At 36.7% G+C, this 15,236-nt stretch overlaps 1 protein-coding gene across 3 annotated transcripts in view; it reads left to right on the top strand.

The window, feature by feature from the left end:
* Slk (STE20 like kinase) overlaps positions 1-15,236 on the top strand; it is a 52,826-nt gene that overhangs the window by 31,287 nt on the left and 6,303 nt on the right. For 2 of the 3 annotated variants that reach the window (XM_048438981.3, XM_087907824.1), the window contains exons 12-18: positions 3,359-3,538; positions 5,693-5,785; positions 12,027-12,156; positions 12,826-12,950; positions 13,399-13,587; positions 14,096-14,221; positions 15,070-15,183. In XM_048438981.3, the coding sequence (XP_048294938.3) occupies positions 3,359-3,538; positions 5,693-5,785; positions 12,027-12,156; positions 12,826-12,950; positions 13,399-13,587; positions 14,096-14,221; positions 15,070-15,183 (957 nt within the window). The remainder of the gene's footprint in view (positions 1-3,358; positions 3,539-5,692; positions 5,786-12,026; positions 12,157-12,825; positions 12,951-13,398; positions 13,588-14,095; positions 14,222-15,069; positions 15,184-15,236) is intronic. The other variant, XM_048438983.3, reaches the window with a different exon arrangement.

Below are 15,236 nucleotides of genomic sequence, written 5' to 3'. Positions count from 1 at the left end.
AGGGTACAGACCATTGTCCCACAGCAATTTATGGCCTCTCTTAATTTTTCTTTAATTGCTGGTTTGTGTGTGTATTCCGAAATATATAAATACAGCATGTTCAGTTGTATAATGTTGCTTATATGTGTATGATTTCAGGTCTAACTGTTTGGTATAGATAACCTTTCTCCCACTCTCAGCGTTTCTTCGTTGCCTGTAGTTCTTTGTTTAGGGTTGGGGCCCTATGAGATTTCCTCTTCCGTGTTAGCATTATCTGTTGATGTTGTGGTCCTTCAGGAATTGTTTTGGCAACTGTATTGTTGAGACTTTGTGGGTATAGTTTTCCCAACCTTTCTGCGAGACTCAGTCTCACAGCAGACATCCCAGTCCTCTGGATCTCACCATCTTTCTGCCCTCTTCTGCAGTTCTCTGAGCCTTAGGTGGAGGAGTTGTGTTATAGATGTCCCACTTGGGGCTGGGTATCACATGATCCCTTATTCTCTGCATTTTAATTAATTGTTGTTTTCTGTAGCGGTCTCCATCTGTTGCAAAGATATTTTTGTTTGTGTGTGTGTTTGTTGTTTTTGAGGGGTAAGAGCTAAAGTTACATGTAGGTATAAATATAAATATTTAGAACGTAACCTGGAATTATGCTGGTTTTGTAAAGTGGTGGTTGTAGGTCCTCCTCTAAGATTCATGACTAGGTAAGTTGTTGAAGTTTCTAGAATCAGGCATGGTTCTTTTTTTGTTGTTGTTGAGTGAGTCTTAAATCCAATTATAGAGTTGTTGTTTACCACCAAAATATGAGTGCCACTGTGGTTATTATGCCATGCTGGTTGTTGTGGTTCATAGGTGTCATAGCTTGGTAGGACAAGGAATAAGCTTGCATGGACCCTTCTGGTGCTATGAAAGTTAGCCTCTCAGGGAGGAGGCTTTAGTTAGATCCAGCTTGGATTTTCTTGATCTCAGCAGCAGGAGCTCATCTTCAGTCTCTAGGAGGCAACCAAGGGCAACAGCAACAACCTATAGTGTTTGGGAGTGTCTCGGACTCCCCTTACCAACAGCTTATCAGGGGGTTTCTGAGACCTGATATTGGGAGTTTTTGCTAGATTGCCTGTTACTTTTGTGGTAAACTTTGTCAACCCAGGTGGGAAAATTTCATTTAGACTATATATGTATATACATAGATTTAGATGTATTATATGTGTAATTTTAGGTAAATAGGTAATAATGATTTCTTACAGCTTTTTCAGACATTCTTACTGTTATCCTCCCTCTTCTGTGTTGACCTTTCTCCCACCTCCCAGTCCTCCCTCAGCCTCATTTCTCCCATTTCCACTTCCAATTACATTTACCCTGCTGTTCTCCTCTTTGTTACATCTTTCCTTCTCCCACGGTCCCTTAATACTTTCCTGGCTTCTGGATTACGCCAGATTATACACTCAAATCTGAAGATTTGAAGTTAAAAACCATAATGAAACAGAAAAGAAAAGCATTTTGTGTTTGTTTTTCTGGGACTGGGTTAACTCACTCATACGGTATTTTCTATTTCCATCCATTTTCCTGCAAATTCTGTGATTTCACTTTTCTTTATAGCTGTATAGTAGTCTATAGTGTATATGCACCTCATTTTCCTTATTCATTTCTCAGCTGAAGGACATTTGGGATGGTTCCATTTCCTAGCAGTTGTGAGTAGAGCAGCAATGAACGTGACTGAGCAAGTATCTCTGGGTAGGATTTGTCCAGTAGGTAGCTGAGTCCTGTGGGTGATTTATTTTAGCTTTTTGAGGATTCTCCACACTTATTTCTATAGTAGCTGCAGTAGTTTGTAGTCCCACCCACAGTGAATGAGGGTTTCCTTTTCCTTCACATCCCTTCCAGCATTTGTTACCAGTTATTCCTTTGGTCTTTCCATTCTGATTGGGGTAAGATGAAATATCTCAAAATTGTTTTGAATTGCATTCTCTAATTGCTAGGGCTGATGAACATTTTTTGAAATATTTTAGCTACTCTTTTTTTCTTTTGAGAACTCTCTGTTTAGTCTCAGGCTTTCATTTGAATGGGTTGTTTGTTATTTTAACACTTTTCTTTTGAGTTCTTTATATATTCTGTATATTAATCCTCTGTCAAAGTTAGAGCTGGCAAGGATTCTTTCCATTCTGTGGTCTTCCTCTTTAGCTGTTCAGAGACTTTTTAGTTTTATGAAATCCCACTTGTCAGTTGTTGGCCTTAATTCATGGGCAAATGGGGTCCTTCTCAGAAAGTCCTTCCCCACACCCTCTCTCGAGAACACACTGCTATGTTTTCTAGATTCTGAAGTTTCCAGGTCATCTAGAGCAGTTGTTTCCAAGCCTGACTGTTGGAGGAGGCTGCTTGTTTTGTTCCCAGCTGCTCAGCCCCAAAATAATCACACAGAAACTATATTATTTAAATCACTGCTTGGACCATTAGCTCTAGCTTTTTATTGGCTCTTACATCTTAATTTAACCCATCTCTATTAATCTCTGCATCACTACAAGGTCATGGCTTACCAGCAAAGTTTCAGCGCATCTGTCTCTGGTGGCAGCTCCATGGCTTCTCTCTTTTATTCCACCTCCTTTCTCCCCGCATTCAGTTTAGTTTTCCCCACCTACCTCTATTCCTTGCGCAGACCCAAGACAGTTTCTTTATTAACCAATGGTATTCACAGCATACAGAGGGGAATCCCACATCACCTGACTGAATGTTAGAACTTGTTGGTGGCTTTTCACAGGTACTTTCTTTACTGGCTTTTGTGGTTAAGTCTGAGGCCTTCAGTTTTCACTTATGTCCACTGTTAGGAAGGGAATTTAGGAAATGTGTTACAAAATTTAAATTGAATATCTAGCATAAAATATGTTAGAAAAAAAGATAATTTAAAATAATATTGAAGCTTAAATTATAATCCTTTGCAGTTTTGTAATGCAAGTGTTGAGGACTGTTGCATGCATTGTGTGACGTTATTGATTTTGTGTTCAGTCACTACCACAGGCTCCTGAGGAAACAGAGGGACGCTCTCACTGACTGCTTTTGCATTCTCTTCATTCTGTTTTCCAGAATTTTAGAAATTTTGTCTTTGCCCTTCATAGATTTATCTGAAATGTTTTCCTTTTCAAATTCTTTTATTTTTGAGGGTTTGTTGTTGTGTTGAGACAAGTGTCTCCCTTATAGTCTCCCTCTATACATTCCAGCCTCCATTTCTCAGGTGGTAGGATTACAGGCATGTGCTGCTGTTATACCTAGCTTTAACCTCTTTCTTTCCTCCTTTCATACTTTATACTACGTATTTCTGTATTCAAAATTACATAATTACTTGACTATTTGATGAATTAGCATAGTAATAGACTGCATTGTTTTACAGAGTAAGAAGCGACAATATGACCAAGAAATTGAGAATCTAGAGAAGCAGCAGAAACAGACAATTGAACGATTAGAGCAAGAGCATACAAACCGCTTGAGAGATGAAGCCAAACGAATCAAAGGAGAGCAAGAGAAGGAGCTGTCCAAATTCCAGAATATGCTAAGAAACCGCAAGAAGGAGGTAAATGTAGCTACGGTTGTTAATTATCACAGATGTTTTTAAAATACAAATTGAAGACTGTCTGAGGAATTAGGAATTATAGCTAGTAACTGAATAGCACTCATTCATTCATGCCTTGGTTCTTTATTCCAAACAACGATGGGCTGGCAGGTAGTGAGGTCAGATATTATCCTCATTTTACTGCCAAGAAAATGGGGAATAAAAGAGGCTTCAGTGACCTGTCTCCCTTAACTTTGAGCCAAATCTTCAAATAAAATCCAAGCTGTATTTCATTCTGCCGTTTACCTCTTAGTAATGAACTATTTAGGGCTTTATTTAGAAGTACTTTTTCTTAACATCATTGGTATTTATGGGTAGCAACAAGAATTATAATTTATGAATTACTTGATGTTTAAATTTTTCTCAGTTAGATTTATTCATTTTCTTAGACATTTTGCCAAGCAGGAATTGAATAGCTTGATATTCAAAACAGCACAAGCCATGTGATTATAAAAAGGTTTTGGCTTTTCTGAGCTGCTTCCATGTTGCTCTAGAGCTGATTGTCACCGTCTTGTAGAGGCTTCCCACGTGTTGTCCTTTTGTACCCAACGTAAAATAAAATACATCCAGGCAGTTCTCAGTGATAATTTACAACTTGTTCTTATCTTCAGTGCAGGAGAAGGATTTACATTTTCAGAATATAAATAAACAACCCCAGGGGAAAAATAATTATAATCAGTTCTATTAGGATTGGAAGAAAATATCTCAGCCAGATTGGGAAATGTAGTTTCACTTTTGTTACATATTTCAGTTGCCATTATATTAGCATTTGAGTTCAGCATTTAATTAGGAAGAAAACAGAACATCATATTATTGAATCTTAAGGATGTGTTCAAGTAGGTCTAAACAATAATAGCAAGTACTTGATGTTTTCCTTAGGCCAAATGTGCATACTGGTGTGTAGCTAGCTTCATTTCCTATAACCACCATTTCTAGAGGGTTGTTTTTATTGTCATTATGTCTTTTATAGAGTTGCTTCATATACTATGATAAAGATCTTTGTCAATTTTTAAAAAAATCTGGGTCATTTGTTGAGAAACTAATCTTTGTATTAGATTAAATTAAAAGATTTAATTCTAGATGAATAAGTCTATAGTTACTGTTTTGAATTTTATCTAGTTATGTTTGAGATCATGATGTGTTTGTATTGAATAATCTTATTGTGTGTTTTTTCCTTACTGCTAAACTTCTTGCATTTGGGGAGTTTCTTGCTTTTACTGGTGATTTGGTTTCGTGAGGAGTTACTGATGGGAACTAAGGATACTGTTAAATCAAAATCACTCTTTCTTGGGTGCCAGTGGCATGTGGTGATTTGGAATCCGGGCTCTTTTGGTGCTTTTACTTGTATACACATGCTTGTTTTTCAGATCTGGACTGTAGATCTTTTGGTGGGTGAAAGTCATATTTAGACTTTTGTTTTAAAAAAAAGGAATTTAAAGATATACTTCATTTAAAAACATACTTTGTTTGGTGTAAGAAATTATAGTTTACTAAACTTTAAGAGTGCTTACATTACTGATTTGAAAGTTGACCAGCTTGGCTTCAGTTTTCACCAAAGAGAATATTACCCAATCCTACAGAAGGTCATCAGCTATATTCATTTTCGTCACACCATATATAAAATGGCATGCTTTATGAAAAAAGTTTAGTGTTTATTTATTTTTCCCTTGTCCATTTGAAGTCCCACTTCCCTTCCCTTTCCTCCCCTGCTGTCATGAAGTGGCTCAACTGGAACTGTTCCTTTGGTGTCGTCAAGTCAGTTGTAAAGTTTGCACTTTATAAATGGAGTTAGCTTTTTATGTGCTTAGCATTTCAAAGAGTATCGATAGGAATGTTTGTAATTTTTGACCCCTCAAGAAGGCAGTCGAATGTGCTGAGCACTTCTTCACTGTTTGGTGCATGGGGATAGTCAAGCAGCGAGTGAGCCTTGCATGCAGCGTCGTCCCTTTCTGCTCTGTCTTTTTATTCTTTTCCACCAACTAACGCTTGTGCTAATGCATGTTGAAAGGAATCTTAACAACTTTAATTTTGACTTATAGCTTTCTGCTCACATACTCATATGCTTTCTGTGGAGAAAGTATTATTTCCCCACCTCCTGCATGCTCATACACTTAGGTTATGAATGAAGTGGAGAAAGCACCCAAAGAGCTGAGAAAAGAGTTTATGAAACGCAGGAAAGAGGAGCTTGCACAAAGCCAGCATGCTCAGGTAACAGCAGCAGTGTAATGCTACTAAAACCAGAAAGCTGCCTTTTCTCTTGGCTCAGGAAACCATGGTTGAAAGAGGAGATTTTAATTGTAATTATTATTTGATGTTAAACTTTTCCCCATCTATAGATACCCAGGATCTTTGTTTTTTTTTTTAATAATGCTGAATTTGTACTTGGTGACGTTTAAATAACTAATATGAAAGTAGCTGAAATGTTTAGAAAGTTAATTCCAGATAAAAGAAACAAACATCTTAATGTAAGGGCTACTGTTATCTGACTTTTATCATGATGGAAGGCTATGTTTTTTGTTTTTGTTTTTGTTTTTTTTTTTCCCAAGATTCTCTGTGTAGCTTTAGAGCCTGTCCTGGAACTTGTTCTGTAGACCACACTGGCCTTGAACTCACAGAGATCCACCTGTCTCTGCCTCCTGAGTGCTGGGATTAAAGGCATGCGCCACCACCACCGCCTGACTGGAAGCCCATGTTTTTAAGAAGTGGTGCCAGTGCTTTTAGAAGACCTTTAGGGCAGAGTTGGGGTAGCCTTCCAAGTCTGTGCTTGGAAAAAGAATGCCTATTAAGAAACCATTTAGAATAAAAATGGTAAATTTTATTATTCAATGGTAGATCATACATTTAATTACTGTTTTTAGGTTTTTCGGGACAAGGTTTCTCTGTGTAGCTTTGGAACTTGTCCTGGAACTTGCACTGTAGATCAGGCTGGTCTCAAACTCACAGAGATTCGCCTGTCTTTATCTCCCACATGCTGGGACTAAAGGCACGTGCCACTACCATCTAGCATCATTTAATTACTTTTAAGATCAAAAACATAACTTCAAAGACAAATTTTTCATATATTCATTTTTTATTTAGAATCCAACAGCTAAATGAACAGAATATTTTTACAAGAAAGATGAATTAACTAGATAAATGAATATTTTAACAGAATTTTCCAGTTACTGCAGTGTATTATCCTTTTAATGTGGTTTTTATGTAATAACAACAAAAAATGATTCCTAAACTTTTAGACTTTATAGGTCCCTGAAAAGAAACACAGAAGTAACAAAAATCCATTAGGGACCACGGCATATACTACAACTGAAGTGTGTGTGTTTGTGTGTATGTGCACGTGTGCAGTAAATATATTTTTAAAACTGTTCGCCTGTTGTTATTTCAGAGCTGATAACATTTTAGTATTATGAAAAGGAAGGAAACTGATCTAGAATTTCCAGTTTTAATTAATTCCAGTTTAATTGAATAAAATTAGTATTTTTTTTGCTGTAAGGCACTGAGACATTGTGTCTTGTCCTGGTGTGGGAATGACTAGTTGGAGGATATGGTGGCAGACATAGCATTTGCTGTGTGGCTCTCTCTTTTTCTGATGCTCCACATATCACAGCTCAGTCTCACACTGAGCATCACCCCTGTCTTAGCAGTTTGGGAACAAGCACAGAAAGGGAAATGTAAAATCAGAATTGTTGCCCAGAGAGTTTCAGCTTCACGTTCAAATACTGAATTGCCAGACAGCACACCATGCTGCCTCGTGTCAAGACTGCCCACTCTGCCTGGTCTGGATGCTCATCATGTGGCCTACCGTTTATTGTGAACAAGTGAAAGGGAGCCCTTGCCGGCTCCACCTTAGCTTTTGGTTAGTTTAGATTTCAAACTAGATACTAAGTAATAGCAATATAGTTTTGCCTTAAGGACTATAACAGATGGTTTTTAGTTCCAAAAGTATATTAAACTTAAGAGTTGAGAATAAGAATTTATTGTTGAATGAATTGAGTGATCCTATACTCTAATTTTAGTTTACTTTTTTTTTTTCTCAAATGACTTTCCATGTAATTTGGGGGAGTTGTTTTCCCATGAAAGTTAAAATTACTGGTAAATTCTGTGTGTAAATTTAGATGTCGCACTTCAAAAGTATTTATTCCTTTGATAAATTTACTAAAATTTGATAATTTTACAGTTTGTTTTAGACTTTTTTCAGAGTTCTTAAATCATAGCTGTGGAGCCGTGGAGCCGGCACATATTTGACACCTACTCCTCAGGCTTTCAGGCTGTTTTCCTAGGTGCTCTTGTTCACGGCAAGGGCTGTGGGGCTGAGGGTGTTGCTGCTGAGGACTTTCTCTTTTCCTCCTTGCTCCACCTTTCTCCTCCTCCCTTTTTCTTCCCTTTTTCCCTCTCTCCTTCCCTCCCTTTGTTTCTTTCATATGTCATTTGTCCGTGGTTTGTTAGAAGGCAGCATTTTCTGAGAGTCTTTCCTCCTTCCTACATGTGGGGCTTAAGCCGGTGTTGTACCCACTCAAATCCCCTTGAAGTCTTAAAGTCTGTCTGTTTGTCTCTCATCTATCCCTCTGTTCATCCATCCATCCATCCATCCTTCCATCTATCATGGATAGGCTTTTAAAAAGGAGGTCACTGATTTAGAAGTAAGTAACACATTAGAATTTGGAAACCACTGACCTAATTCTCACCTTTTGTTCTGCAGATGGACAATAGGTCCCTCTGTTAATTGACTTGACCTAGTCCCAAAGGGCAACATTTGTGCAGTTATTCTTTCCATTTACACAGAGTCATTCAGATGTCTGTTTTCTCACCTGGGAGGTGCATTGTATTCTGATCCACAGGGTGTTGCTCAGGTCATGATTCAGTCTTTTCAGTTGTCATCTTGTGCAGTGTTCAACGCCCAAATGCAGGACGTAAGTCCGCGTGCTGTGGGAGCTGCCTTCTGTTTTACTTGTGGCTTCTTTGACTCACATGTGCCTTTCATTATTAACTTCATTGACTCAATTATAGAATATGGAGAGCTGATGCCAACAATAACAGTAATAATAGTTTGTAATACTGTTAGTATTAACAGTGTTTTTCAGAGTTTTTACATCTGGTTCTCACTGGCACCATCCTCATGTAGAGATGGAGTATATTCTTTCTCCAGATGCAGTATGTGGGCACAGGAGGCTTGTGATCTGCTACAGACCAGTGGTCTCTATGGCATCAGCAGAAGACCTGGAAGCAGAACACTTGCAGTGGAGGGCTCTATTTTTCTGCCTGCCCACCATAGATTTTTAACTTGAAAATTTCATGATTTTTAAGAAAGTAAAATATCTTTCTGGTAGAGTTTTATAAACTGCACATGTGAGAAATTGAATGCTGTGATTAGATTTTTACCTTTGTGTGAAGTGACATTTTGATTACATATAATTTTAGATGTCTTAATTATGGATATGGTCAGAAAAGCCATGGTAAAAGTAGTGATTTTACTTTGGTTTAATTTGTCTCAATTTATTTAAATTGTCAGTAGTAAATATTGAGGTGTTGTTATTTCCATTGTAGTTTGAAATTATGTCTGAAATTCCAAACTGTATTCCTTCTCACAGTTCTCATAGAAAAGGCTAGCCAATATAACATGGTAATTTTTGTTTGTGATATTTGATATAAACTACTTGATTTCAGCCATTTCTGTTTCCCACATTTCCAAATTAGATTTAAAAAGCAATTGGCAGATACTTTTTTTAAACAAGAAATTATGATTAATCTTTTCTGATCATTACCATTGTTGAGTAAATCTGTTGAGTAAGTGATCAATTTTCATACAAATAGTTCAACTTGTCATAACCTTTTTTGATAGTTTTTTAAATGCAAATCTGCAGTTTTAATACTTACAGTTTGTTAACTGATATGATAAAATTACTTACCAGAATTTGAATTTGTACTTTTAAAGGTCATTGACTTCATAGTGTATGAGGCCATTTTTAGAAATAACTTTTGGCTTTATTAGTTTGGTTCTTTTGTTGTTGGTTTTTGTGGCTTCTACTGATACACACATGGGTATTTTTAAAGGCAGAATGTAATACATGCAGACTTTTTAGAACGTGAAATTTCTCTTAGTTTCTGTTCCTAAGAGCAATTTCTACTAACAAATTCCATTGTGAACATATTGTATTTGCCTTTTGAAGTTGAGAAATTTAATGAATGGCAATAATATTAAAATCACATTCATTTAAAGTAAAAAAGTATATTAATTTGCGTATAAGAGTCTTTTTCAGGTAATTAATTACATTAATTTAACTTTAATATAAACTATTTGTGTGGTGCTCACCAATTTTATAGTCATTTAAACTCTGCTTGTTTGTTCAGCTGTGTGGCAACCTTGTTCCTTGTTAGCTCCTGTCAGGAAGCATTCCCACATTAGTCTTTCACTGCCTACTGACTTTGACTTGTTGATCCCTTCTTTGTCTTCTGGGACTGTTTTTATTGATTTTGATTGCACTGTACTTAGCAGTCTCGGCATATACTGAGTACCTCAAGAAACTTCTCTTTGAACTGAACTCCTCCCACCTTGTGTAATCCAGATCTTAAGGACAGTGACATACCCACAGATGGCATGGACAGAAATCATATGTACTTAGTGGCATAACTTCTGTTTATCTTTTTTTTTGTTTCACATATTTATTGGCTTGAGTTTATACTTTTGATATTTAACTTCTGAGTCTAAATATAAAGTTGACATATATACTAGTTAAGCTGTTTGCACAGATATTTTAAAAATCTATGGTGTAACCCAATGATAAAATTGTTAACCACAAGAAACTCTTAACTGTATCTCCAGGTTAAACGTTTATTGAACAGGGTTACAAGTAGAAACTTTGTATCAGAGGTTAAAAGGAACAATATTTTTATTACAAATGTTTGCTGTAGGAAAAAGAGGAGTGTAGGTTGCCTTTTTATTTAAGTGCTTTTTAAAAGGTGGCATGGAGATTTTGCATCTCTTGAGTAAAATCTAAAAGACTTCTTTATTCTAGATGAATAAATAAATAGGTTTTTGTTGTTTTGTTTTTGAGATATGGTTTCTATGTATAGCAGCCCTGGCTGTCCTGGAACTCATTCTGTAGACCAGGCTGTCCCCAGACTAACAGAGATCTCCCTGCCTCTGCCTCCCGGGTGCTGGGATTAAATGTGTGTGCTACCACTGCCTAGTACTAGTTGTATTTTATAGTGACTGTTCACTAGTCTTTCTTTGTGCACTGTGTATTTGGTTTTATAGTAAAACATACATGATTATGCAGATGAAATGGTGGTAACGTTTGCAGCTCCACATTACTCCCTCACAACAACCTGAAATGACCAACTCCAGAGGCACTGCCATAGGTCAACTCTTAGAGGAGCTTTGTTGGCCTGTGTGCATTAAGGACCGCCTGGTAGTGGTCCAGATCTTGTCTGACTCTGTTCAAGTCCCAAAGAACAATTTTGAAATAGAGCTGGGACTTGACTGTTCACTGGGTGCACAAGAGAAAAGGACTGTAGGTTAAGTGTTGTTTCAACCCTAAAATATAAACCTAAAGTTTTTATTTGTGTATCCTTTGAACTAAACACTTTCTTCTGTTACTGCCAAAAGGGGATAGAGATGCATACATTTTAATTTAATTTAATTTGTGCCTTTTTAAAAGCACGAATTTGGCAATTGGTAGGCATTCAACAAATATTTATCAAGTGAAGTAGTGAGTCTCAAAAGTGTTGATAGAATGCCTTCATTGTAAGAATTTTGTGTGTAGATTCATAGTGTCACTTCCCTAGCCCTAACTTAAATCTCTCTAGCCGTGCATTGTTTCTCACTGAGAAACTGGTGTTCTTTTAGGCACATGCTATAGACGATGAACACTGTCCTCCACTGTTAGTTCAGGCAAAGTCTTTCTACCTGTCTGTTTCTTAGAAAAATAGGATTAAACATTGTGATGATCTTTTTTTTTAAATATTTATTTATTTATTAGTTGACTCTATTCTTAAAAGGAATTTCTTATTTACTTTTTTAGTTATACCATAGTGGAGCAAATGGTCAGCTTCAGAAGTTAGAATTTGTTATTTTTCCAAAACTGTTAATGAAAAAGGACATTTTAATTGTGAATGGATGTATGCTTTTTATGTGTATCATTCTTAATAGTGAATTTAGATGTTGTACATTCTAACACATTTCTAAATTTGTGCTGTATCTGTACAATATAATTTTAGTGATTTTTAAAACCACACCAGCTTTATAAACTTCACTTAGCAATCTTCATAAGCACCAGATACAGTTCAGTACTAGAGTACTTGTCCTGCATGTACAAGGCCCTGGTTCAGTCTCACATCACTCTCCCCGTCCAGAGAGGAAGAAGCTTCACTAACCACTAATACATAAGCACTAGATAACTGAATGTTTAATTTAGTAGATATGTATTAACAGATGGTTAACTGTGTCTGTTAGGAACAAGAATTTGTTCAGAAGCAGCAACAAGAATTAGATGGCTCTCTGAAGAAGATCATCCAACAACAGAAGGCAGAGTTGGCCAATATCGAGAGAGAGTGCTTGAATAACAAACAACAGCTCATGAGAGGTATGTGAGAGTCCACACTGTGTGTGTACACAACAAAAATACCTCAAACATTGCCTGAGGTGTGCATTGCAGAGTATTGAGTGCTGTTTCTTTGCTGGGGTGGCCAAGGGAAAGATAAAATAAGAGGTTCTCTTTTTTTAAAGTTGAGAAATACTGTGAGGTATAGCAGAAGTGTCCCTAAAAGTACACTTAAAACATGGACTGGAGATGCAGCTTAGTGGTACTTAGTGTGTGCATGGAGCCCCGGATAGAGGGACCTGGCTCAATTCTCAGCATGTCAAAAACAAAGTCCCCCCCCCAAAAACAAATAACCCTACCTAAAAATTAAAATATTTAATCTATCTGAATATAATTACATAGTGAGAGGATGATAGGATAGGATTTTAAATCCTTATTCCTCCTAACAAATTAATTTTTTCCTTTCTTTTTAAGGTGGGATTTTGGCATTCCTGGTAGGACATTCTTAGTTTGGGGCATTAAAACAAAAAGTGATGATAAATGCTATTTACATTGGTAACCTTTTATTTATACCTTAGAATATCTATTTGTGTAAATTTATATATTTATATATAAATACGCTTTGCTGTAAGTATTAAAATGAAGAACATGAATAACGTTGGACATTAGTTAAAAGAACTAAGTGACATTTTGAAAACCACTTCCTTGCAGCTCGAGAAGCTGCGATTTGGGAGCTTGAAGAGCGACACTTACAGGAAAAGCACCAGCTGCTTAAACAGCAGCTTAAGGATCAGTACTTCATGCAGAGACACCAGCTGCTTAAACGCCATGAGAAGGTGAACGAAAGGGAAATTTCTTCAGTTCTTTGTTCATTTTACTTTACAAAGTTACTCAGTTTTGTAGCTTAATTTCTTAGAGAGTAGGTTCTTTGCTTTATTTCTTTTACCTTAATTTTTTTGAGTTTAAGTACTTGATTATAATCTTTATTTTGATTGTAAACTTTTCTATCAATTACAGTGTTTTAAAGACCTTATAAATTGTCATATTCATCTTGTGTCTTCCTGGTTCCAATGTGGTTCAAGTATCTTGTAACATTCCTTTCCTGAACACTGCTGTCATTAATAACTTTTCTTATAAATTATTTTTTCCTAATATCTTGTTGCTCATTGTACAGCTAGAGGGTACCTATGAGAAACAGTAACAGATGCCATCTTGGAACATGTCTGTGGGTGCTGAGAGTGAGGTTGTATCTGCAACTGTTCAAGTCTGTGTAAATCTTCTTAGGAAACAGAACAAATGCAGCGTTATAATCAACGGCTTATTGAGGAACTGAAAAACAGACAGACTCAGGAACGAGCGAGACTGCCCAAGATTCAACGAAGTGAAGCCAAGACACGGATGGCCATGTTTAAGAAAAGTCTAAGAATTAACTCAACAGCCACACCAGATCAGGATCGTGAAAAAATTAAACAGGTACTTAAGAATTCTCTTCTTTTCCAGGGTTTAACAAAGTTGAATGACCTTTAAAAGTACCTCATAATTGGGTTTAGACATTTAGTCTTACCTCGGGATTGTTATTTTAACTTTCTGGAATGGGGCAGGGTACTTGTTATGTACCAACTTAGTCTTCCCTGTGTGGGACCATAAAGGGCAAAGCCATCTCTCCCTTGACAGATCTTAGACCGTGGGAATGAGATAACTTGGACAACTTTTGAAGTGGAACCATGTCCTCCTGTGGCACTTCTGCAGCAGCAAATGGTCTTCTGCCACTGGAGATCATTAAGCCATTAGAGCACGGAGGCCTTAGACCAGAGGTCATTTCCTCTCCCTTTACCTAGGTCTTACAGGTTTGAGTTACAGCGTAGGATTACAGCTTTAGTTTACTGTTTTTTAAGCTTTGTTAAATCGATTAATTATATCTCTAGAGTATGTACAGATTACCCTGCTTCCTATCTAAATTTTTTGTTTTTCTTATTTATAGTTTGCTGCACAAGAAGAAAAGAGGCAGAAAAATGAGAGAATGGCTCAGCATCAAAAACATGAGAGCCAAATGCGGGATCTCCAGTTGCAGTGTGAAGCCAATGTCCGAGAACTACATCAGCTGCAGGTTAGGTTCTGGAGCCTGACAACGGGATGCATGGTGGCCGGGTAGCTTATACAACTGATGTGGAGAAAATAAGACCAACCAGAATTTGCACATGCTGCTTAGGAAAGGAATAGAGCATTGGATGCCTGGCTGCTGCATAGAGCTCAAGGGAGAGCTGTGCAGTGCCGTAGACCCTTGTTTTTATTTCATATAACTAAGATGAATGTAAGCATGAGCTAAATTAAAACCTGAGAAAGCATCATCAAATATGCTTTTTATTATTAAATCATGGTGTGTTTAAGATTCTGAATTTATTTATTTTTTAATTTAAAAAGATTTGGCTGATTTTTTTTTCTGGTTTTGAGGAAAAAAAGGTAAACATTGGGAACTTTTTTCAGTTGGAAATTAGACCTTAGAGAGGACTGTTTCTGAAATGTATTTGAAATGCACAGTCCGTCTAGATGAGTGCCCAAAATGTTTACACTTTCAGAGGTAACTTCGATGTTCTGTATACTTGATTAATTTACTAGAGTAGAATACTTACGAATTCCAAATCTTTTACCAACTGGAAAAGCAAAAGCCCAACGTATTTCTACTTAAGTTCTTTTTTATATATGTTATGTTAACAGCTTTATATGATATTTATTTTTTTTGCAAGAAGATATAAAAGTTTCAAAAACAGTTAAGGTATTTATACACTTATAAAACAGATGATTTCACAACTCTTGGCACTTAGTTTTAAAGGAGAATTTGAACTTCCATAACAGCATGATATCTAGCCAATAATTTGCTACTTTGGAGGAAACTTATATCTGTTAAAAATTGCTCCATTGACCCGAAAAAAATTTTAATACCAACTTTATTTTCAGAATGAAAAATGCCACCTGTTGGTTGAACATGAGACTCAGAAACTGAAGGAGTTAGATGAGGAGCACAGCCAAGAGTTAAAGGAGTGGAGAGAGAGACTGAGACCGAGGAAGAAGGTGATTTAAAAGCTTCCTGCAGTGCTGTGTGTGGCTCACCCGTTCCCTGCCCC

This window comes from Myodes glareolus, chromosome 7, assembly GCF_982192425.1.
Source record: "Myodes glareolus chromosome 7, mMyoGla1.1, whole genome shotgun sequence".
NCBI lineage: Eukaryota > Metazoa > Chordata > Mammalia > Rodentia > Cricetidae > Myodes > Myodes glareolus.
This window is presented reverse-complemented; position numbering and strand designations above follow the sequence as displayed.